Source organism: Xenia sp. Carnegie-2017, unplaced genomic scaffold (genome assembly GCF_021976095.1).
Source record: "Xenia sp. Carnegie-2017 unplaced genomic scaffold, XeniaSp_v1 HiC_scaffold_20, whole genome shotgun sequence".
Lineage (NCBI taxonomy): Eukaryota > Metazoa > Cnidaria > Anthozoa > Malacalcyonacea > Xeniidae > Xenia > Xenia sp. Carnegie-2017.
In genome coordinates this window covers 15,346,424-15,369,659 of record NW_025813483.1, presented here as the reverse complement: position 1 = coordinate 15,369,659, position 23,236 = coordinate 15,346,424, and the positions used below count along the sequence as shown (strand labels likewise).

The following is a 23,236-nucleotide window of genomic DNA, read 5'->3' as shown; positions in this document are numbered from 1 at the left end:
AACATAAAATGAAGGGGTCAACGGAGAACACTGTCCACTGTGGTCAGTCAAATAAAGAGTTATCAACTTAAACAGAACGGTGAATGGCGTTAAAAATGACTAGTAATTTAGAAAATCAAGCCATTATGAGGAGAGTTGGTCACTGTCATGGAGAAGATCAACCAATGTGTCCTAACAGTATTATATTAAATGCAACTAAAGTGACAACTTTTGGACGAACTGCAGCGTCGAACGTTCGATTGCTTTCTTGTAAAGCGCCTCAAATGATATCTCGTCAACATGCTTCAGTTTGTTTTTTTGAAGGAAAATGGGCGGTTATTGACCATAATGTGAGTATATTTTATCACAGTAATCTTTAAACAAACATAGATCTGTTCATTTGTGTGCATGTGCCTTGACCTACATGAAGAGACTTACCCCTTTGGAAACTTCTTCAACATCTCTACACTTAATAGATGACTCCCGTTATTTAATCTTTCCTAGAGCTTAAATGGGGTCTATGTCAATGAAGAAAAGATTATGCCAGAATCACCATATAATTTGACATCAGGGGATAAAATCTGTTTTGGTGCAATGGTTGAAAAATGTTATGAATTTGAGTACATATTTGAAATACTAGTGAATAATGATAACAAACGAAAATCTGATAAGATAGAATCAGCTACAGAACCCAAAATCAGAAAGGTCTTGGAAGAAGCTGAGACTAGTGGTTTAAGCTCAAAGGTTTGTACCTTATGTTGATGATGAAAATGAATTTAATGAAAAACGACTTAATGATTACTCAACATTTTTAGGAAAATTCTGAAGTTTTTAAAATCATAGATTCTGAAAGGAAGATAGAGGCCTTGAAGACATTGCTTGCCGAGAAAGAAAAAGCTTACATGATTCAGTTAGAGCAGAAAGATAAAGATTTTGCAAAACAAATTTGTGAATACAAGCAGGCATTAGATAGAGGAAGGGAACAAGAGAAAATGCTTAGGGGTCTTTTGCAAGATGAACAAAAACATAAAGAGGAGTTTTGCCAAAAGTTTGAGCAAGAGAAAGATATCTTGCTAGCAGAAAAAAAGAAAGTTGAGGATAGTCTAATTGAAGAAATCAACTGTACAATCGACGAGAAAGACAAAGAGTTAACTGTACAACTTAATGAACTTCGTACAACCTTACAGAATGCATTAAAACAAAAAGAGAGTGAAAAAATACGCTTACAGGTATTTTTTGATTACCTTAAAGTGAAGCTATTCAGTAATAACTCGTTTTGACATATCGCCATTTGCGTCTTTATAGGAAGAACTAGAAAAAAACAGAGTCGAGCGAGAAAAGTTACAAAGCTTGGAAAAAAATGAAATGAAACTTGCGCAAGATGTTGAACGACTTCGAGAGGAATTAGCGGAGAAACGAAAGGAAATTAATAAATTGAAGGAAAACGATTTAGCGAAACGTTTGGAAGACGATTTAACTTGTATTATCTGTCAGGAATTATTTATTGAATCAACAACTTTATCATGTTCACATTCATTCTGTAACTATTGTTTGAACTCCTGGATGAAGAAGAAACATACCTGTCCCATATGTAGAACTGCCATTAAAGGAACACCTGTTCGTTCCAGAGTATTAGATTGTGCTGTTGAAAAGGTAATGGAAACTATTGATGATGAGACAAAGTCACGTAGAGTAAAGATTATTAAAGAAAGAAAAGAAAAAGCAGCAGGTATGGATGTTTGGGGTTTATCCATGATTAAAGGAGTTAGTAGGGGATGTTTTGGAGTTTATTCGTGATGATTAATTGAACTACTTATGAAGAAAGCTTTTTTTTGTTTTTTTCAGAGATATCTATTGTAGACGAAACTCCTCCTGAAATCCAGCGTCGCATTGGCAACCATGACAATCCTATAGTGGTTGAGCACCATGATAGAAACGAAGTACAAATTGTGGAACGTCAAGTACCTCCTTTTTTCTTTCCCCATCTGATATTTCGACCTGAAAGACCACCCCCACCTTTACAGCAACAAGGTAATAATCAAGTCAGGCGAAGAAGAGCCCAACCGCAGGCAGGCATTCCTTTCCCAATTCAAAATAACAACCGTTGCTTTCATTGTGGTAGGTATTTCGCTTGTGTGTCGTTATGCCTAACACGTGATTGTAGTACAGCTCGGAGCAATTATGGTTATGGTTATGATCAACAATCAACATTTATAAAGTGAATGGTTTAAACCCGGGGGTAATTTCAAATGTAGATTGTTTAGGTTTATAAAGTCCTGTTGACTGTTGGTGGTGAGTAACGTTTTGACAACCTTAGAAATCAGCATCAACACAAACAGTCCTTCTGAGGACTGTATTAACCTTAACGATCTACATCTACAAGCAGCCAAGAAATTCATTTTTGCAAAAATAAAATGACACCACTCGTATTTCTTAGTATTAAACTTGCTGAAGTTGAAACATTCAACTTTAGTACGATATCTTTTGTTTATTTTAGGTATGATAGGACATTGGTTTGAAAATTGTCCATTCAGGTAGTGACGAACGTTGGTCGATTTCTCTCTGGAATTGTATTGTTACCCTGAGTGTTATGGATACTAAATCGTTTTAGCCCGAATTTTTGTTTTTTTATGATAAAGTAATCTTGACAGAAAAAACGCGAAGAGAAAAACATTAAATTAAACGTTTAAATTTTTTTATAGGTGAAATAAAAAAAAACTTTTTTTAGGCTTCATATTAAAAAGTCGACATACTTCATGTTTCCTTTACTCCTTCACATAAAGTTGAATCGCGAATATAAAACGCTATATAATTTAGTAGCGTATAGCGAGCCTGTTTAATTTATTCCTGATGTGAAAATATTCTTGTGATCAAATTGCTTCAAAAACAACACATTTCTAAATAAATAATTTTCAGTTCCGATATTTATACTTAGCAGGACTAAAATGGTGGACTCATTGCGCTGCTGATAGAGGCTCTGATCATACATCGATTTGTCAACCTTATCTCACCATCACTATTCTCCGACTGCTTCATTGAAGCAAGTAATTCTGATGTTTGCATGTTACGAGCCATAGTAAAAATGTCTTGTTGTTCACGAAGAAACTCCTGGAAAAATATTAATATAATACTAACTTACACACGGACATCTTTGATTTTTGTGTACGCACTTAATGCCATTGATTCATCTCCTAACTAGAGCAGGAAACAAAGGCGATTCCCTCCCTGGATGGATATTCGTTTGAATATTTTCGTCTGTGATTTTGAATGCTTCGCTATTCAAGGGGATGGGAGGTTCATAACTCTCAACATGATATCTTTTCTGATGATCATCACATGACTGTTAAAATAACTTACTTCAATTATGGTTAGCATCTGAAAGATATCAAGATCTACCAATGATACATTGTTCTTCTTCGTGCATTTCTCTGCGAGATTAAGGACAGCAAGTTTCACCTGGCCAAGTACAGTTCGCTGAACAAGAAGCATGGCGTTATATTTGCAGCCCAGGTAATTGCAATCGAGAGTTTACGCACACACATCATTATTCAAACCAACCTGTTGTCGATAGAAATTCTCGTTTGTTTGTAATACATGTTCTAGATGAGCGTTGATGTGTGTAAGATCTTCAAGCTGGTTTTGAAGTCTTGCTATATTGTTGTTGTCCACCTGAAATATGCAAGTGAGGTTATAATTGCATCTTCACTCGCATACCAACCATCATTGCATTCCACAAAACTAACCATTATCTCTTGATAGTGTTTCTGTTTAGCATTTTGAATAATATGTTGGTACGATTCAATCTTAAAAGAAGGTCCAGAAAAGCATCATTTAACAGAGAACGATAAAACTGTAGAGATACAAGCTCAACAGTGGCGTTGTGCTCGTAAGGTAAGATTTGTTCAACAACCGCCAATCATCCTCCGCCATGACAACAATATAACACTTATATGTAGTGGTTATAATATTTTTATAGAGTGCTTACAGAAATATATAAAAAAAGAATAATCTACCTCCTTGCTCTTTTCGTTCTGCGCCAAAGAAACAAAATTTTGCATGGTATAAAGAGTATTATACCGCGCCATGATTCCAAGCAAAACTGAATCACTTGTGCTATCGAAATAATCTAAAGAGAGTTGTAGCTAAATTTCAGAGCAAGCATCATAAAATACATTTTGATGAAACTTTGCTTTGAAAACCACGAGAAACGTCAAAATGTAACCTTCAGGAGATAACTGTGCAACCTTCATCAAATATTTCTGATAAACGGATAGCTTCTCAACTTTTCTTTGTAATTGTCGAAGTCTGCGTAGAACGATAGTTTACAGACATAACAGTGACTTCGTTTATATAGCTTAAAATATAATCAGTCGACACCAGGCTACAAAAACGATAAATTTTTTGTAGTTAGCTACTCACTTTTGTCGAAGTTTTTCTAATTCTTCGCTGTGAATTTTTAATTCTCTCGTTTTCATTTCATTGAGTCGTTTTTCAACTTGATGTTTCTCTAAAGCACGTCGACGCTTCATTTCTGTTTCTTTGATAAACTTATCAAACTTATTTACTTTTTCTTCTATCTAGAAATTTGTAAAAATTGCAAAATTCACAAATTTTGTCCTTCATGCATGCAACGTAACATAACTAAGTGAGGGGAGAGTCAGTTATTTCTAGGATGTTCTAGCTAAAAATTGCGCTTTTTTAACCAAACTATGTATTTCCTGTTCATTTAAAAAATGCCGATGAATGAAAATAGTAAGTAAACACGCACCTGCATTTGCCGTATTCTTAAATCTTTTTCTTTTGTTTTACACGCCAACATCTTTGCTTCATAGTCTTGTTTTTCATTAATAACTCCTGTCGAGCTTTATATGCCCCGCTTGCTTCTTTGACCACAAAAGTCGAACGAACGGTCTCTATGTCGCTCGACAGGAGCTTGAAAAGACATTTAACATGATTATAAAGTGAAAAGGAAAAACTGAAGTGAAGAGCAATTTTATGTCTAATTCTATGATTTGAAAACGAAACAAACTGGTTTCATTTTGTTAAATTGCACAGCTATTAATGCGGGTAGAGCTTAAAATGAACTATTGATCAAATAAACAGATTATCGAAGAACGCAATTGAAGACAAGAAGGATTATATTCACTGAAAATAAACTTGTATATGCAATGATGGTGAAATATCGCATCTTGTACTTCATTCTTAGATCATGTGAAGTTATTTTATAACACAATTTATTCAAACTAAAATAATATTTATACCTCATTTACAAAAACGGAATCGCTTTGTTCTTCTGGACCTCTGAAAATGTTCAAAAACATTGGATTAGCGCTGCTGAGCAGTCTTTACTAACTAAAATGAATCAAAATCGAATCAGATATTACCTATATTGTGTAACAAAAACATTTTGCCTTTGCAGTGTCGAATTAACGTTTTTAGCCATTCGTTTTGAGTTAGTTTCTAGAAGATCAACTGTCCATTGCGATATTGCGATGAAGAATCGGAAAAGCTTTGTAACTAAAGTCACCTTGGATTAAGGTTATGTAAATACTTCTGATTAAATGTCAATCATGGCCAGTACAACCATTACTAAAGCAGGTGAGAAAATGCACGACTTTAAATAATAAAAGTATTTATTTAGCATTATAACAGAACTTTGGAATAATGAGCGTCATGTATAAACAGAAAGAACATCATTTAATTTACTATGACGATTTATTTCAATTTAAAACACGTGATTAATACAAGTGATTTTCTATTTCTCTCACAGGTGAGCTGAAATGCATGCAACGTTTTTTAAGGAAGAACTTCAAAGACTTTCGCGAGTCCACTTCACGACAACACACATTTAGATGACAATCATACGGCACTAGCTCACAACCCTTTCGACTCGTACACAGTCCTCAACGTTAAAGACGCACTTCAACAAGTGGATAAAGAGAATGGAACAGTTCCAAATCTTGATCAGACATACAGTTGACATCTACGGCAGCCAGTGAACATAGGTTAGGCAAGATAGAAGCAATATCCATGAGGTGTTCAGTGCTTTTAACAAGTCCCGAGAAAGAAACATCCAACAACTGCAAGCCTTGACAATGTTTCAAACACGACATTAGACCATCAAACGTTATCTTAGTACACGATTTCAAACATAATGATGTCAACAGAATGGAGTTATTCGCTAAAATACTCAATCCACGATCACTTATGGCACAGGAATTAAACTCCAATGAGCATAAATACGATCCAGAATAACAACACATGATACAGGCAGTAATATCCGTTATGTTTCCAGGTTCTTTGACACCCACACTTAGTTCCTCTAGATATTTACAATGTTCCAATAGTTGAATCATGCCAAAATCTGTAATATCACTATGTTCTAACTTCAAGCTCCTGATCATTGGTAAATATTTTGCTATTCTACACAAGGTAGCATCGGTAATCTTACTTTCTCCAAGGTGAAGTTGTTCCAATGAACAATTTTCAAGCAAAGCACGAACACCATCGTCGCCTACAAAAGGACAGCTGTCAATTTCAACGGTCCGAAGTAGCGGAGATCCTTTACCGAGCGCTCCAACAGATGAGTCAGTAATCTCAACATTATCATAAATTAAAGCTAAATGCGTCAAATTAGGACATGATTTCCCGATTGCGTCTAGCATTTCATCGTCCAAATAAATGTGGTCATCTTTCACCAATACATCTTCTGAGATTTCGTACACTTTGAGCTTTTGGAAATTCTTACAACGTTTCAACGCTTTGAATGTGTCAACAGTACAGGCTTGTGTGCTTGCTTCGAGACTAGTGAGGAATAGATTGTTTTGAAGTAGTACATTTAAACTTTTATTAGTGATTTTAGTCTTCGCTATTCCTAACTTTCTGAGTTTTGTAGAACGTCGGGCGATATGCATCATGCCAATATCAGTGATCTGAACACAACCACAAAGCTGTAATTTCTTCATGTTTGGACAATGTTTGGATATAAAGCATAATGAATCGTCAGAAAGATTAACACATTCGACAAAACAAAGCTTGTTCACATTGCGACTGTAAGCAGTCAATTTCATTAATGTACGATCACTAAAATTATGTCGATAATCAAATGGTACACAAATATTTCGCCACAGAGAAGCATCGTAACAAATACGATACCAACGCGAATTCACAATAGAAAGGCGAACGAGTAAGATCTTCGGTAAATACGATAAAATCCGAGCGAAAACATCGTCAGGTAAACATTCCAACGATTTCTTATTGAGACATGATAACTCCAACCCGTTTAAAGCACGTAAAGGCTTTTCCATACTTTCCGAGTTATCTTCGAACTATAGCTATTGCCTGGAACGGTGCCCGCTACTTCTCTGTTTTCTTTCATATTTTGCTTTAATATAAACACTTGGCATGTGTTTCAATGTAGGCCATAATTACCATAAGAAAACATTTTGTTTCAAAGACAATCTATTAAACAATTGAGATCATTTGGTGTTCTCCTTTCTTATTTCGCGCTCTATTTCCCAGCCATGAAAATAAAAATAGAAACATCCAATTGAAAAAAGCTGGAAAATGACATCTGACATTTCCATTTAATACATAGACTGATTTCCAAGTTTCTCATGCTGAATAACATCACCAAACATTAAATGAAATTAAATGAAGATATGATCTTTCATAACACCAAACATTGTTAATTTGTTTTATAAAAATAATTTACCGGTGGTCTATTATATGCCAGTGGGGGCAATTATTCACAAACGCGTAAACTTTCCACTTAAAATAATCACAATAACGCAAAAGAGGAGCACGCCGACCTTTACTATAAAAAACAACAACAAATGCCCAGGTGTCTCTTTCGATGAGTTTCCCTCAGTGATTTATAAAAAAGATCAGTGAAATGAAATCACGCGTTAAACATGGCAACATGCTTGCAGGTAGTATATAATAAGGTGACGTTGTTGTACAGGTGGTATAATTGAAAGGCGATCACAGCATGACAAAAATCCATCGTTTTGACTGGTTGTTTCGTAGTGACTGCGCAAACTTCGGCATCCGGTCACATAGATTCAAAATAAAAAACAATGAACAAAGAAAAGTACCAGCAATCATAGAGGAGAACGTACGAGTCATAACAATCAATGCGTTGTATCATTAATTGTTCATTCTGAAAAAAAGCTCTCAAAGTAATGTCAAAAAGTTTACAATACGTGAACTACAGTCGACACAGTTGTCGATAAACGGCAAAAGACAGTTCTATGTGATGTTTCCCGGTTTGCTTTGCCTAAATTGAACAATCCATTCTTTCTATCCGTGAAGGACCTTTCTAACAATTCTTTATCCCATAATAAACACAATAACAAGCACTTCATAGCAATCGATTGTTTCCAATCTTACAGTCTACTAAAGAGTCTATTTTCAGCGTCACCAAGGCAGAGTTGAAATAGAGGCGTTAATGGTGTGTTACTGGATGGAAATAAATGTAAATCAACAGCAATGAAAAAATTGAATATTCTGCCAAGTCACATGTCAACCGATGTGTTAAAAAACGTACGAACCAAGAAAAAGACTGGTGACAACTGACAAATTTTTCGTTTTTGCCCTAGTTGAAATTGCAAACCTTAAATTTTAATTACAAATGCTGATGATGTGATTTAGTTTTAATTACATACATTTCCATCATCGTGAAATATTTAAATCATTAAGAAGTTTTTAAATTAAGTCCAACAAAATTCACACAAAAAACAATAAACCTCAAAAGTCATTGGCTACATTATTAATTTTATACAACATCAAACGATAACCACCACTAATTGACCACATTATTAATGTTATACAACATCAAATGATAACCACCACTAATTGACCACATTATTAATGTTATACAACATCAAATCGATATCCACCACTAATTGACCACATTATTAATGTTATACAACATCAAATGATATCCACCACTAATTGACCACATTATTAATGTTATACAACATCAAACGATATCCACCACTAATTGACCACATTATTAATGCTATACAACATCAAATGATATCTACCACTAATTGACCACATTATTAATGTTATACAACATCAAACGATATCCACCACTAATTGACCACATTATTAATGTTATACAACATCAAACGATATCCACCACTAGTTGCCACATTATGTGTTATACAACATCAAACGATATCCACCACTAATTGACCACATTATTAATGTTATACAACATCAAATGATAACCACCACTAATTGACCACATTATTAATGTTATACAACATCAAATGATAACCACCACTAATTGCCACATTATTAATGTTATACAACATCAAATGATAACCACTAATTGACCACATTATTAATGTTATACAACATCAAATGATAACCACCACTAATTGACCACAATATTAATGTTATACAACATCAAACAATATCCACCACTATTTGACCACATTATTAATGTTATACAACATCAAACAATATCCACCACTAATTGACCACATTATTAATGTTATACAACATCAAATGATAACCACCACTAATTGACCACATTATTAACCTTATACAACATCAAATGACAACCACCACTCAAAGGTTTCGGAAACCATTGTCATTTATAAGGTCATGATAAAACTCATAGACTTCAACACAAAATAATCTCCACACTTCAAAAGATTATTGTGCATTAATGGAAGATTGTAGATAGTTGAGAAGATAGTCAACAGAAGGTCTGTCAGTTGATGTTTTACTGTGATAAACCAAAAGAAATTTACCATCACTGTTGATGATAAAATCCCCACCAAGTTGGTGAGGATCATCTTCATTAAGCATTGCCAGCAAGGAGCGACCAGCAAGCTTCTGTTCTGCATAATACACTATAGTAGATATTGCCCAGACTTTAGACACTGACCTGCCTAGTCCAAAAGCAACATAGACATCACGATCTTTATCCAGTAACATAGGAATACTACATTTTGTATCTTCCACCCATAAAACTGCTTTCTCCTATTAAAATAAGTACTTCATTATTCATTAATTCATCAAGTGCACACAAACCACTATGAAAAAGGAGTTGATCAAAATAAGCACTGATAGAGATAATGACAACTAACCTTTGATCCAAAGCTCACTACAGCAACCTTTGTATTTTTTTGCTCGAATTCTGCCAGCGATTTTTCAATTTGAGCCACATGGTCCCGTCAAGGCAATCAAGCAAAATGACGCAAAAATATTAGCAATAAAAAATCATATCCACTTTTGAATAAGCCCAAGGTTGTAGAGCTGTATAAAATAAACATCATACATGCTTTGATTGCCTTTATATATAATCAAAGTAGCCAGTTTGAAGGAAATTTTGTGAATTTAATACCTTGAAGTGGTGATATTAAAGATAGGTAGATCCATGGGTGCTTGTGTGCCAACATTTACACTACTTGCAGATTGATTACCACCAATTTTTTGATCCACATCTTTCAAGAATTGATCCCAGTTCTCCTCAACTTCAAGTAAATTCTCAATACTTTCCCTGACATGCCTATCATGATAATGACTTTTCCACATTTCCTCAAATTCTGCTCTAGTAGACGCCTTTATTTTGCTCATGCAAGTGTAATAGCCCCCTATAGCTTTGCCAAGACAGCGAATTTTATCACTGACGAAATTTTCCACGGACTCCATCACATGTTGTTGAGCTTTTTCAAGCAATTCCTCCAACAACTGAGACAAACTGTCAATCGAGTCCTTGAGTATCAACATTTCCTGAAGTAAGAATATTAACTTCCATCAAACTAAAACACGATTCTCGAAATAAAAAAAATAAAACACTTAGTTTTAGGTGGCATACCTGGCTATACGACATTTTCTGCAATGCTTTTCCTCGTCCGCCTCGTCAAACTTCGAACATTTTTGTGAAGCACCGTATCTGCACTGCAAGTGATGATATTTCTTCATATTCCCGCCCACATCCGCTTTTTTCATTCAGATTACATCCCAGTATGCTTCACGATAATCATTGTGTGTTTTCTCAAGATGGCGGCGGCTTATCGTGAACAACGTGGGTCAAGAACCAAAGTGCAAAATGATGATGTTGAAGAAGATTTAACCAAAGTTGAATACGAGACATCGGAAGGAGTTGAAGTTATTCCCACTTTTGATAGTATAGGCCTTCGAGAGGATCTTTTACGTGGAATATACGCTTATGGTTTGTTTACAAACATTTCTACACAAAGTGCAAACTTTAGTCGTTTTACTCGTGTAGAATTTGAATCCACCTTATTTCCTCAAAGGCTTTGAAAAACCATCAGCTATTCAACAAAGAGCCATAAAGCCAATTCTCAAAGGGCGCGATGTGATTGCACAGTATGAAGTCGCTTGTTTCATAAATTTATAGCTTAGTACCAAGTTAAGAAATTCATTTTTTGGTCTTAGATCACAGTCAGGAACAGGAAAGACAGCAACTTTCTCTATAGCTTCCCTTCAATGTCTTGATACACAGGTAAATCAAAATTTTAAAATCTGTGTTATTGTAACTGCATTAATCACCAACAACTATTTTTACCCCTCTGCTACATTTCAGAGCAGAGAACCACAAGTTCTTGTGTTGTCACCAACTAGGGAACTGGCAAATCAGATTCAGAAAGTTAGTTTAAAACTGGAAGACACATAAAATATGACTCGTGTATACTAATATTAACTAATTTAATTCCTGTTTAAGGTATGTCTAGCACTTGGTGACTACATGAATGTTCAGTGTCATGCTTGTATTGGAGGTACAAATGTTGGTGAAGATATCAGGAAACTAGATTATGGACAGCATATTGTTTCTGGAACTCCAGGACGAGTCTTTGGTTGGTTGAAAAAAAATTATGCATAATTAACTTATTATTGTTAACTAGATGCCACTTTGTTATAGACATGATTCAGCGTAGAAATTTACGGACACGAAACATAAAAATGTTTATCTTGGATGAAGCTGATGAAATGCTCAACAAAGGTTTTTCAAGATATGACAGTTAATTTTTGCAAAGCAAAGTTGTTCATCATCTTGTTTTTTATTATATAGGTTTCAAAGAACAGATCTATGATGTTTATAGACATCTACCACCAGCAACACAGGTTTGTTCATTACTTACCTCATTACAGTTCGATTTTTACACTTATACAATGTGGTACCTTATAGGTCATTCTCATAAGTGCTACATTACCCCATGAAATCCTTGAAATGACATCACGATTCATGACTGATCCAATTCGCATCTTGGTAAAACGGTACATATCTTCGTCACAACTTAATTAAAAAAACAAACTTTAAAACAATTTCAATCAATTGAATACTCTGTTCATAATTTCAGTGATGAACTGACACTGGAGGGAATTAAACAATTTTTTGTTGCTGTGGAACGTGAAGAATGGAAGTTTGATACGTTGTGTGATTTATATGATACACTTACCATTACCCAAGCTGTGATATTCTGTAACACAAAGCGAAAGGTATGTGATGTCACATACTGGTACATAACCCACATGTTATCTTTCTCATTATTGCAATCCATAGGACACCCCATTCACACTCTACAACATATTTCAACACATGGATTTCTAAATTCTACAGGTTGATTGGTTAACAGAGAAAATGCGTGAAGCAAACTTCACTGTGTCTGCAATGCATGGAGACATGCCACAAAAAGAAAGAGAGGCTATCATGAAAGAGTTCCGCAGTGGTCAGAGTAGGGTATTGATATCCACAGATGTATGGGCTCGAGGATTAGATGTAGCTCAAGTATCCCTCGTTATCAACTATGATCTTCCCAACAATCGTGAATTATACATTCACAGGTATGTTTTTTCATTTGTGGAAATCAAACTGAACAATTTTCATTAAGTTTCTTATTACCAATTTCTTTGCAGAATTGGTCGTTCTGGTCGATTTGGTCGTAAAGGCGTCGCCATTAACTTTGTTAAGTCAGATGATATAAGAATCCTTCGAGACATTGAGCAGTATTACAGTACACAAATTGATGAAATGCCTATGAATGGTTGGTGCTTTACTCATTGCAAATGTATTCACTTAAAGAAAAGTATTCATTTTGTTTAACATATTTTCTAGTGGCTGATTTGATCTAAAGATTGGCGCAAAGACAAAAAATGTGGTCCACATTATCAAAAGATGTGTCTTAAAGAGCATTATTTTAGCTGTCAACCTACTTTCTAATGTATAGACATGGTTTGATTTGTACAAAAAACATTTGATCTTTTGTATGCATGTTTAAATATAAATTTACCATAAAAGATCAGCGCGTCAAATTAATTTTCTGTAATACCTGTAAAATCCGCTACTCTCAACCTTCGGTCTCGGGCTTCCACTGATCTGCACTCAAGTTCTCCCAAAGGTCTCGTCGGTTTGCATAAACCCGTGCAAACACAGTAAAAATCTTTCATTTCTTAAATTACAACAATCTATAAGCCAAGCCATTAATATAGTCTAAAATGAACTTTAGAGCTTTGGTATTTGACTATATTAGTGTAAGGCTGTTATCTTGATTAAGTATAATTACACGTTGTTCTTAAACTGCTTTTTTATTTCGTGAGTTTAGATGTGATCGCCATAACGAATAATCATGTCAAATCCCATACAAAACGTCGAAAACTCGACAAATGATGATATAATATTGCTACATTGATAGTTTTTCGACATTTTTTTAAAGATTTAGTCTAACATATCTATTTAATGATTGATCAGTAAGTTTTGTGAACCTAGAAATGTAGTGGTTTTTTTTGGAAACAACGCATTTTATGTAAATTTGATAAAGACGACATTTATACACTATACACTGCTTGCTGGTGATGTACGGGGTTACAGACATCATGTCTATAAGTATAAGTAGCCTTTAACAAAATATGCTTATCTTGTTGAACATTACAAAAAGAAGCCCTTCCATAATGATGCTTATTCAAAGTGTCTTCGTAAAGAATATAAAATATAATGATAGAAAGACAAAATTCTTTACGACTTTACGGTATGTAATTAACCCAAATATATACCTCTCTTCAGTCATCCTACATGAATGTCATCCATATTTATATACATATATATACCTTCTCTCGTGTTATCCTACATTTACTCAATCATCTTCATCATCATCATAGTCTTCATCTTCATCTTCAGCTTCTTCAAATGCTTCCTGTTGTGCAGCTCGCAATGCATTCTCTTCTTCAACGGTTGGATCATCTACCTCCGTGATTTCGGGTCCACTTGGATATTCCACCTGAGGAATGGGTGGTGCGGGCGGGCTGTAGTTCTCGGAACTGTATTTTTGGCCCCAACCAACGTAAACATTTTCAAACTTTCTATAATAGTGGAACAAAAAATGAACAGCACGAAAGTGTGTGGCCTAATGTCATGCCCCTCACTCGAAAACTTTTTTCACCCCCCACCCTTTAGTAGAGAAATCAATTTCAACAGGTTTGCTGTTTCATCTAACGCCTTATCAATAATAATGCACACATTTAGTTAAAACTTGCATATATACATAAGCTAGTAGTTTTATGAAGTAATACAGATAAGAAATAAAGGTCAGGAGGCATTATGAACAACAAAGAAGGTTAATGTAATTTGTAAACAAGGACGAATCTTGATTTGGTTTAGATATAATTTTTGTACCTGTTGACAGCAAAACAGTGCGCACCAGGCCAAAGATTGTTGTGTAATATTGCAACAGAATGTTGCGGGACAAGACTGGGGGCTTTTACCACTGTCCATGCAGGAAAACCATCAATTTCTTAAACAAACAAATGGACATTTAAGAATAACATAAAGCGTAACTTCTCATTAAAGGAAACTTACCAGTATCTTCAGAAAGGGGTGTTAGTAATGGAGGACCAACTTCAGGTTCAGGTTCATCTGGTTCGTCTCTTTCTTCCTCTTCTTCCTCCTCTTCTTCTTCTTCTTCCTCGAATTTCTTATTCGAGTTGTACCAGGAGCATCGACCCTATACGAGATCAAATATCGATACCATCTCTTACACAATCTTTCCCCTTTAACTTAGTTAAGAAAACTCAGAGAAGGTTGTTGTACCTGTGGCAATATGTATTGAACGTGGTGGACCCAGTTTGTTAAAGAAGGATCTATTAAATCAGCCACGCTAAGACCTTCAAAGTCAGGATTCGTTACAAATGAATCACGAACTAACAAAAGCAAGAGATGTACTCCAAGTCAACTTAAGTTGAGTATATGACAGAAAAACATCCATTCTCATTAATCTTGCCTCCTTCGTCGTCTTCATCTTCATCTTCTTCAAACATATAAAATCCCTGAGGACTAACGATAGCTGATGCTGATATCCTAGCGATTACAGCTCGTAGGTAGTGTCTTTCGCTACCAGGAAACGGAGGATAACTGGTGATCTGGGTAATAAGTAAACATGGATTTATTGATAGACAGCGACTTATTTCTAGCAATACTTTCTTTGTTTCATAAAAGAAACAGTATCATGCTACGATCGTCACCAATCTACGGCAAAGTTTTCATAACGGGATGTAACTCCCAAAACTCACAGGGGAATTTAGATTTCCAGTAAAGAATTTTTTTATTTGTCTTGAGATTACTATCTGTGCGGGCGTCACGGAAGGTAATTGCACCCAGGAAGTTCCAACTAAAACACAACAATATTTCATGAACACAAGAAAATACACTTTACATAACATGGTTAACTTACGTTCCGTGCACACAAAATAAACATATTTGTTACACCCGGTGCCAAGATCTTCATTTGGGATTTCAGGGGGTGGTTTGTACATGGATTTTGGTAACTGATCTTCCTCATCTTCGACATCATCCATGTTTAAACTGTCATTACCTACATGAAATATCAAATGTTCCAATATTTTCAATCCAAAACCTTCATACTTGACAACTATCAATGTCTATCACCTAACAACTACATTGTTTACATTAATCACCAGAGAAACATAATGTCCATATTTACTACACCTGACAATTTTATTGTCCATAAACATCTTCATGCAACTACACTCATATGTAATATAAAATCAAAAGAAAAATACTTTTTCGTGATAAAACTTGCTCTGATTCTGAATCGGCTTCAATGCTTTCTTTACCCTGGAAAAACAAAAAAGAGTATGAATTGAAGACATTGAAATTGAGAAACAAACAAAAGATGATGTTGGCTTTACCTCTTTAGGTAATTGCTGTTCTGGATCTTCACCTTCACGAAATTCTACTTCAGCTACATAGTAATTATTCTGCAAACCAAGTATTTTACCTAATTCAAACAAGGCATTGAAGCATAAGGCTGCTATCGAGGAATCATTTATGGTTAAGAAGTCAAATGGAATTTACATGGATTGTTCACATCACAACTTTTTAATGCTAATTTTACTAAAAACGAAATTCTATAATCAAACTAACAAAGCAAGTGGAAACCTACCCCAAAAACGACACTTAAGTATTGGACTGTCATCAACCAGTTTCTTTAAAGCTAAGAAAACTCTAAATGTCTCTTCTTTACATATTCCTACACCACCAAGAGAGAAGTAATGAGCAAGTTCCATGATATTGGGAAGTGGAGTTTCCATCTCTTCATCAGAATCAAGTTCAGTGTCTCGCATGAAGTTTTTTGGATTTTGCTATCATAAAAACATATGTAGAAACTCATATGATATCATTTCTAATGTCTGCATATAAATTACCATAAACAATTCAGACTGAGTTTTAGCCAGTAACACTTTGGAGGACTCCTTTTCATGATCCTAAGATACGATATAAGTGTTATGAAAAAGTTCTTTCGTTCACATTCATCCTATCAACAAAAACAAAAACTATCACTTGTAAAGCATCAGGAGGTGGTTTGAATTTTGCTCTTTTCTCTTCACGACTTGCATCCTCAAGTATTCCTGAATGTAAGCAAAACAAATAAACAATCATGACAAAAAGACAAACAAGAAAAATCATCTAAGTAACTAAAAACAACTACCAACAAGTTGGTATTCTTTCCAACTCACTAATGTACACAAAATTTTTTTAAGGACATACTCAAAGCATTATCGGGTCTTTTTTTCAAAATCTTCTCAAATAAAGATGCTAAGTGATCATATCTAGAAAGATGCAGAAGCAAGATAAACTAGTATCTAAAAACTGAACACAAAGACATTAACTCATATACATACAGATTTCCTTCTCCATTACTATCTTCCTTCAGTAGATAAGCCTTGGTGTTTTTGATTTGAGTTTCTAAATTATAATCAACCTCCATTACAAAAAATCTCGCCAAAAATTCAACTATTTCTCTAAGTAAGATCGATTTATGTCACCGATTCTTCTATTCTTGTTTCCATAGTTACAACGCGTTGTAAAAATTCCGTTGATCTCCGGGAGTTTCCGACCACGTTTCCGACACATTCGTGACATTGTTTTGGAGAATATATATATATATTAATATATATGAATCTGTAGTTTTCGTGATTTTTTTCAACATCACTACATAAAATTTACGCTCTGCTCTTGGGCATCGAGCACTGTTTTATACGGAGAATCATCACATATAAACTTCCTATATATTAATATGTATGCCCCATCAATCCTTAAAGTTAGGAATTTGACACTAGCTTTAAGGTTATTTAAATATTCTAAGGATATATGATTAAGGCATTTTGATTAGTCCATTATGGCATTTTTCAATATAGGAAGAGTCGTGGATCCAGTGGATGTATATTGTTTAATGTATACTCGGGCTGTTGTATATCAACTGTGGGAAATCATTGAAAACGTGAAAATTATGGGTTGAATCTCATGTGATTCTTATCCCAAAAAACTTTAAATAAAATGCCGTTCTTTAGTAGGGCTTTTAGAAAGAATAAAGTGAAAAAGGAGAAAGCTAGAGAGAAGAAGGGCAAAAATGCTGAACCTCTTGGCTTCGGTCGAACGGATGCGAACGTAAACACGAGAAATCATTCACAACGTGAAGGTAATCTTTACTATGCGCAAAGATGTACCAAATGCAAGTCTCATTTTGTTTGTTTAAACTAAACGCTGCGGTGTTGCGTAAGTTTGTTTTTAAAACTCAACTAAAAAATAAACTGTTTAATTTTCTAATATTGCGTTTTCACACGATAAATTGCTACAAGTGCTTTATTAAAACAGTTTAATTGATACAATATAACTCTTAAGGCAATATAACCCAAAAATTTGAAGAATTTGCGAGTCATTCGCGATGATATTTATTGTTAAAACTCATGAGACGATACTAAGCACTAACAGCCCAAACATTGTTTGCTATTTTTTTATAATTTTATACCGATAAACTTCGTCAATTATTTAGAATTGGATTTTTTTAAACAAAGACCGATCCCATCACGTGATGTTTCAGAAGCATACCTAGAATTACCAACTTTAAATAATGGTTATGGCAGGCCATTATCTTGTTATAGTGGTAGTTCTGTCGAGCAGAAAACTAGTGAATCATCATATGTTAATCGTAAAAATGAAACTTGTTCAGATGGGTGTAGTGTTGATTCCAGTGAATCCAGGTTCAGCCTTGGGTCAAGCTATATTGGTGGAAATGATAAAAGGGAAAAAACAAAAGTACTCCAAACAGGAAGACACATAGTGCATCACAATGACATTCAGACCAATATGGATGATATTTTACAATCTTACAAATCACCTCCATCCTATGCAAACAGGATAGGAATACAACGAGGACATTCAGAAAATGCAGCTGATAGATACCGACATCCACCCCCTTACAGGGAATTAAGGAAAAGCATGGGATTTTATGGGATGAATCCACTTCAAAGATATGGTCAATCTCAGCATGTACTTAATCAACCCTTGCAAAGACACCAAGCAATGAGTATTCCTGATCTTAGAGTAATAGAACAGTCGAGTTCGAGACCATTCACACAAAATATCTTTCATCGAAACAAGCACTTTAGATTTGGTAGAAAAGTGGACCAACAATCAATGATGAATAAAGTTGATGAGCACAATTCACCTGAACAGCTAGGATTGTTTCAATACCAGAATCCGTGCAAAGTTAATGATACTCATTTGTCTTATTCTAATCCATATGAAGCATATAATGGATTAAGTTTTCTAGCATACACAGAGCAGCATTTAGGCCATTCAAGGATGTATAATAGTAGTGCTAATCAAAGTCATCTAAACCAAGGTATGATGGCTATGCCTCATCCCAACCGACATAGTCATTATTCACAGGGTCAAGTTCAAATGTATGCTTCTAATGAAGCCCTTAACTGGAATCAACATCTAGTTTCTCCATTGGGATCAGGTCTTGAACAAAACAGACCAGGTATAATAATTGACTTGATTATGACAGTATTTTATACATACTGTGATGTTATTCATATTTTTAAATTACTCTCATTCAACAGGACAACTCTCATCACTAGATCATTCTCTCCCCCCTGGATGGACCATAGAATGGACAGTAGATGGCGAAAAATTCTATGTTGAGTAAGTGATTGAAATGACCTATTTTTAATGCTCATAAATAAACTGGAATTTACCAAATTTATTTTTGAACTTTCCCAGTCACAACAATCAAACAACGACATGGTGCCATCCATTTGAGAAAGCTGGTAAGGATGATTTATTTTGTATGAAAAGATGAACCTTTTCCACATTTAGTGATCTTTTCATACACACATATTAGGGTTACCAGAAGACTGGGAGAAAGTGCACTCACCAGAGCATGGAACATACTATGTAAAGTATGTAATGTATTGAATATGTACCTTGAATATCATGAGCATTTTCACACTTGAATGTTTCTTTGTGTCTTAAATGCTTTATCCAATCATTTGTCTGTTAATTATATTCTTTCATTCCATTAGCCATCGGACCAAGACTGCACAATATGATCATCCAGCAAAGCATTTGTTGGTAGAAGAAAATCTCCCATATCCCTCAAAGAATTCTCTTGTTCCTGCAAATCCATACATGTATGCTGGTGAGTTATGAGATGGTGTAATTATGTAGAAAAGATGTAAAGCTATTCAAAAGTCCAAAGTTAAAGCTAATTTGTGATGTTTTAGAAATACCAGGGTGGCTTCAGTTTTACTCTACTGCATCCTCTGAATATGATGAATATTTAAAGGTGATAAAAACATATTGATACTCCATTAAGCATTCGTTATTTTAATGTTAATGGAAATAATATATTCACTATATCTGTTTTTAGTGGGATTTGTTTCGATATCCAGATCTTGACTGCTATCAAACTATGTTAAAGCGATTATACAAGAAAGATTTAGAGCAAGTTGTGTACAAGTATGAGGAATATCGACAAGCTTTGCAGCGTGAGATTGAAAGACGGAAACAAATAGAAAAAATAGAACTAGAAAGAGTACCAAGGATGTTCAACACTCGTGTTTTGGCTGAATTGGGAGGAGAGACTAGTGTGTAGAAAACTATTTAAAGGATTGTTAACAATGTATGTAAATTTACTTTCGTAAAAATTAATCTATTGTTATTTAAATGCAGTTTTCTGAAGTGTGTAATGAGGTAAAGAGAAAGGACTGTGGATTGTGTACAAAAAATAATTCCATGGCAACATGGCAACCAAAATGGCGAACAACGAAGATCTTGCCCAAAATATGGAGGTTTGCATCTTCGCACAATATTGTCACGCATTTACAACTCTTTAAATGCAAGATTCTTTGGTTTTACAAAATCATTAGGTTGCCGTCAAAATACCTTTTGACGAGAAAGAAATTGAAGCATTAATTTCACGACCGCAGTTAACATCTTGGAATAGATGTGGCGTTATATTGACACATGGAGCTGGTGGTGACATGTTTCATGAGCATTTACAACTACTTGTGAAATTCTTGTGTAACGCTGGTATATTATGCCTCCGTTTTACAATGAAGACGCCAAATTTCATGTATCGAGTGAAGTGTTTTGCTGTAGTTGTGGTTGGTAACGTTTTTGAATGTCAAATGCAAACGCTTGCAGAATTGTACTTTATTGAAGGTCCAAAATTAAGCAATATATAATTTGCTATTTGGTTTTATACAGGACTTCTTGCGGCAGTCACAACAATACCAAGTTAATCATTGTATAATTGGTGGTGGGTTTAAATTTTATCATTTGTTCTTAAATACTTCATACATTGTACAAAAATAAAATGTTTACATGTAGGTCGTTCTATGGGAGCTCGAGTTGCAGCAGAAATTGCATCCACTCTTGAGCAAGAAAAAAAAATTTATAATTGGCCTGTTGTGTTTATCCTATCCTCTTCATCCAGTAAGAAAGACTTCAGAACAAAGACTCTCCTCAATCCTACCCCTTCGTATACCCACATTGTTCATCAGTGGTACTCAAGATGCCATGTGTCAGCAAGAGCTGATGATGTCAGCTTTAGGAAGATTGAATTGCAATTGGTCAATACACTGGGTTGAGGGCTGGTGATCATGCGTTGACAATAAAAGGGGAAGAAGGAGTGTCTCACACAAAGCAAGAAATTTTTGAAGACATAGGCAATGTTGTTGTTTTGTGGGCACAATCTGTATTTATGGGTGAAAGATAACAGATTATTTAATCTTTTGAGGGAAAACTTACATAGTGTTGTTCAAAAAACATTAAAATTTGAGCTACATGATAAATCAACACCAAAAAATAAAATGTATTGTGTATTGTTTTAAAAATGTCTCAATTCTCTCTTGTTCAAGAAACTTTTGAAAATCTTGAAAGTACATTTTAAAGCATATTCCCTTTCAAACTCCTATTGTATAAGTTCAAGAACAAGAATTCTTATCGTTCTCCATTCCAAATACTTTTATCGTTTGTGTGACCAAACTTCTAGTTCCATTTTCCATCCACAAATTATGGGTGGCATCTAACGACCGTCTTTATGTTGTGTTTTAATAAGGATGTAAGATTGAATGCCATGACTATATACTGGGATTAAATCCAAGACAATTGTGTTGTAATATGGACAATGAACAGGGTCACTGAAGGTTAATAGTAATATACATACACAGCAGTCCAGCCAGACATACGTTTTATAGATAACCGGATAGGTGCGTCAGAATCGATAGTACGAGTCAATTAAAATAGTTTATTGTTTTGATTATCGCTGGCAGTTCTCGAATTTTAAATGTTTTCTTATTTTAGTAGTCACAGGGAAACGTCAAAGTTTTATTCTAAACAAAAAACAGACCCTGTAAATGTATGTTTTCACAAAAAATACAGTCAACCTCCCGCTGTTAATTACTACCAAGGAATTTTGATTTTTTAGAACAAAATTTTCATAATATGCACCATGCTGTTCAATCTAATTTGTAATAATAAGCGATTGACACGCATTAGGACAAAAACCACTTCATTCTAATTTCAAAAGATCACACGAGAACCAGAAAGAACACCCACAAATTCTCTACACATATTACTGTGCACATAATTACAAACACAATTTTGGACACAATTCCAATTGGGTCCAAAATATGAAGATGGTGAACTGCGCCCTAATTAGCATACGATGCGCTACGTACATTCGAAACAGGCTCGAGTTTCAGAAGGTGGGATACTTGTTGAGAAAAGGAGAAAACCATTCCGTTCTGGCATCCCACTAAATTATTTTACCTATTTATTTTAGAACTAGAAAACAGACATGTCAGCGTGTAAGTTTGTACTAATAACACGTGTCATGTATAATATCGCAATTAGTTATCCTGAAAAAATGAAATTTTATAATAGAGAACAAAGATTAAAATCACCAGATATATTCAAATTGTAAATGAGAATTGTTATTGAGATCAATACATTATCATAGACTTCCGTGGCAAAACATAAAATACATTGTTTAAATATTGTTTGGCCAATCACTACAAGGACGACAATTCTCTCACTAAACAACAGCATAAATGACTCATTTAATACTAGTTAAAGTTGAATTTGTTACCAGCACAGCATACATCCCTGATGGGGACTCACACGTTACACATTCATTTCCGTATTCAACAAGGATGGATTAAAATTATCTATATTGTACGCAGACCAAGAATTAAGTACATCAACGAAATGCTCACGAACTTGAATAAAATAACAAAGCTCGCTATGTATAATTTATAGTTCGATATAATCCTTTTCCATTGCAATTGATGCATGTATTTTCATGAAGATTAAAACATTTTTATACCTAAACACCACAAGCCCTACAATGGATAGTCTATAAACTAGTCAGAACAAAATTAAATTTGCCCTGTGGCAATAACAGGAAAA

At 34.6% G+C, this 23,236-nt stretch overlaps 8 protein-coding genes across 10 annotated transcripts; 4 read left to right on the top strand and 4 right to left on the bottom strand.

Annotated features, from left to right (window-relative positions):
* The first annotated feature begins 16 nt into the window (after positions 1-16).
* On the top strand, positions 17-2,517 carry LOC124441761 (E3 ubiquitin-protein ligase RNF8-like). Its single transcript, XM_046992227.1, has 6 exons — positions 17-329; positions 484-723; positions 795-1,208; positions 1,285-1,708; positions 1,825-2,010; positions 2,477-2,517. The coding sequence occupies exons 1-6, from the start codon at positions 84-86 to the stop codon at positions 2,515-2,517; spliced, it is 1,551 nt and encodes a 516-aa protein (XP_046848183.1). The 5' UTR covers positions 17-83.
* A 140-nt stretch (positions 2,518-2,657) lies between these two features.
* On the bottom strand, positions 2,658-5,577 carry LOC124441760 (coiled-coil domain-containing protein 42 like-2-like). The gene is given in 11 exon segments (XM_046992226.1): positions 2,658-3,087; positions 3,337-3,453; positions 3,538-3,648; positions 3,723-3,782; positions 3,993-4,105; positions 4,202-4,284; positions 4,399-4,556; positions 4,748-4,818; positions 4,821-4,911; positions 5,241-5,280; positions 5,364-5,577. Coding segments are annotated over 11 exon segments (1,071 nt in total). The 5' UTR covers positions 5,423-5,577; the 3' UTR covers positions 2,658-2,919.
* Positions 5,578-5,675: 98 nt separating this feature from the next.
* LOC124443054 (F-box/LRR-repeat protein 20-like) lies at positions 5,676-9,978 on the bottom strand. Its single transcript, XM_046993578.1, has 2 exons — positions 9,884-9,978; positions 5,676-7,489 (listed from the first exon to the last, which is right to left on the bottom strand). Exon 2 carries the CDS (start codon positions 7,284-7,286, stop codon positions 5,889-5,891), a length of 1,398 nt encoding a protein of 465 aa, XP_046849534.1. The 5' UTR covers positions 7,287-7,489; positions 9,884-9,978; the 3' UTR covers positions 5,676-5,888.
* LOC124443061 lies at positions 9,318-11,110 on the bottom strand. Its single transcript, XM_046993585.1, has 4 exons — positions 10,817-11,110; positions 10,343-10,731; positions 10,086-10,254; positions 9,318-9,978 (listed from the first exon to the last, which is right to left on the bottom strand). Exons 1-4 carry the CDS (start codon positions 10,829-10,831, stop codon positions 9,649-9,651), a joined length of 903 nt encoding a protein of 300 aa, XP_046849541.1. The 5' UTR covers positions 10,832-11,110; the 3' UTR covers positions 9,318-9,648.
* On the top strand, positions 10,983-13,260 carry LOC124443056 (eukaryotic initiation factor 4A-III). Its single transcript, XM_046993581.1, has 12 exons — positions 10,983-11,173; positions 11,259-11,331; positions 11,401-11,467; positions 11,549-11,611; positions 11,687-11,819; positions 11,885-11,965; positions 12,035-12,087; positions 12,152-12,240; positions 12,324-12,462; positions 12,584-12,807; positions 12,880-13,007; positions 13,079-13,260. Exons 1-12 carry the CDS (start codon positions 11,002-11,004, stop codon positions 13,093-13,095), a joined length of 1,239 nt encoding a protein of 412 aa, XP_046849537.1. The 5' UTR covers positions 10,983-11,001; the 3' UTR covers positions 13,096-13,260.
* Positions 13,261-13,602: 342 nt separating this feature from the next.
* LOC124443050 (radial spoke head protein 4 homolog A-like) lies at positions 13,603-19,872 on the bottom strand. 2 transcript variants are annotated; one of them, XM_046993575.1, is made up of 15 exons: positions 19,747-19,872; positions 17,158-17,221; positions 17,024-17,085; positions 16,817-16,884; positions 16,681-16,740; positions 16,419-16,617; positions 16,165-16,253; positions 16,036-16,090; positions 15,687-15,827; positions 15,526-15,623; positions 15,237-15,375; positions 15,047-15,156; positions 14,816-14,960; positions 14,633-14,750; positions 13,603-14,319 (listed from the first exon to the last, which is right to left on the bottom strand). In XM_046993575.1, the coding sequence occupies exons 5-15, from the start codon at positions 16,681-16,683 to the stop codon at positions 14,094-14,096; spliced, it is 1,323 nt and encodes a 440-aa protein (XP_046849531.1). In that variant the 5' UTR covers positions 16,684-16,740; positions 16,817-16,884; positions 17,024-17,085; positions 17,158-17,221; positions 19,747-19,872; the 3' UTR covers positions 13,603-14,093. The 2 variants fall into 2 exon arrangements, with proteins under 2 accessions (XP_046849531.1, XP_046849530.1); XM_046993574.1 differs by lacking the exon at positions 19,747-19,872 and having other exon boundaries at positions 17,158-17,401.
* Positions 17,515-20,493, top strand: LOC124443049 (scaffold protein salvador-like). Of its 2 annotated transcripts, XM_046993571.1 has the most exons (9): positions 17,515-17,602; positions 17,674-17,954; positions 18,309-19,301; positions 19,384-19,465; positions 19,544-19,590; positions 19,665-19,722; positions 19,846-19,961; positions 20,047-20,108; positions 20,193-20,493. In XM_046993571.1, exons 2-9 carry the CDS (start codon positions 17,813-17,815, stop codon positions 20,415-20,417), a joined length of 1,725 nt encoding a protein of 574 aa, XP_046849527.1. In that variant the 5' UTR covers positions 17,515-17,602; positions 17,674-17,812; the 3' UTR covers positions 20,418-20,493. The 2 variants fall into 2 exon arrangements, with proteins under 2 accessions (XP_046849527.1, XP_046849528.1); XM_046993572.1 differs by lacking the exon at positions 17,515-17,602 and having other exon boundaries at positions 17,661-17,954.
* A 47-nt stretch (positions 20,494-20,540) lies between these two features.
* Positions 20,541-21,660, top strand: LOC124443064 (testis-expressed protein 30-like). Its single transcript, XM_046993590.1, is given in 6 exon segments — positions 20,541-20,613; positions 20,692-20,928; positions 21,032-21,083; positions 21,155-21,198; positions 21,200-21,418; positions 21,420-21,660. Coding segments are annotated over 6 exon segments (723 nt in total). The 5' UTR covers positions 20,541-20,565; the 3' UTR covers positions 21,543-21,660.
* Positions 21,661-23,236: the final 1,576 nt, after the last annotated feature.

Excerpts from the sequence above, each read along its gene's own strand:
- LOC124441761 (XM_046992227.1), top strand. The coding sequence starts at position 84 with ATGGCGTTAAAAATGACTAGTAATTTAGAAAATCAAGCCATTATGAGG. Across the intron at positions 1,209-1,284 it reads GTGAAAAAATACGCTTACAG|GAAGAACTAGAAAAAAACAG; the intron begins GTATTTTTTGAT and ends GCGTCTTTATAG. Across the intron at positions 2,011-2,476 it reads CCCACCTTTACAGCAACAAG|GTATGATAGGACATTGGTTT; the intron begins GTAATAATCAAG and ends TGTTTATTTTAG.
- LOC124443054 (XM_046993578.1), bottom strand. The coding sequence starts at position 7,286 with ATGGAAAAGCCTTTACGTGCTTTAAACGGGTTGGAGTTATCATGTCTC.
- LOC124443056 (XM_046993581.1), top strand. The coding sequence starts at position 11,002 with ATGGCGGCGGCTTATCGTGAACAACGTGGGTCAAGAACCAAAGTGCAA. Across the intron at positions 11,174-11,258 it reads ACGTGGAATATACGCTTATG|GCTTTGAAAAACCATCAGCT; the intron begins GTTTGTTTACAA and ends ATTTCCTCAAAG. Across the intron at positions 12,088-12,151 it reads ATCTACCACCAGCAACACAG|GTCATTCTCATAAGTGCTAC; the intron begins GTTTGTTCATTA and ends GGTACCTTATAG.
- LOC124443050 (XM_046993574.1), bottom strand. The coding sequence starts at position 17,243 with ATGGAGGTTGATTATAATTTAGAAACTCAAATCAAAAACACCAAGGCT. Across the intron at positions 14,961-15,046 it reads TTCAATACATATTGCCACAG|GGTCGATGCTCCTGGTACAA; the intron begins GTACAACAACCT and ends GATCTCGTATAG. Across the intron at positions 14,751-14,815 it reads ACCCCTTTCTGAAGATACTG|AAATTGATGGTTTTCCTGCA; the intron begins GTAAGTTTCCTT and ends TGTTTGTTTAAG.
- LOC124443049 (XM_046993571.1), top strand. The coding sequence starts at position 17,813 with ATGCCGTTCTTTAGTAGGGCTTTTAGAAAGAATAAAGTGAAAAAGGAG. Across the intron at positions 17,955-18,308 it reads AAATCATTCACAACGTGAAG|AATTGGATTTTTTTAAACAA; the intron begins GTAATCTTTACT and ends TCAATTATTTAG. Across the intron at positions 19,591-19,664 it reads CCATCCATTTGAGAAAGCTG|GGTTACCAGAAGACTGGGAG; the intron begins GTAAGGATGATT and ends CACACATATTAG.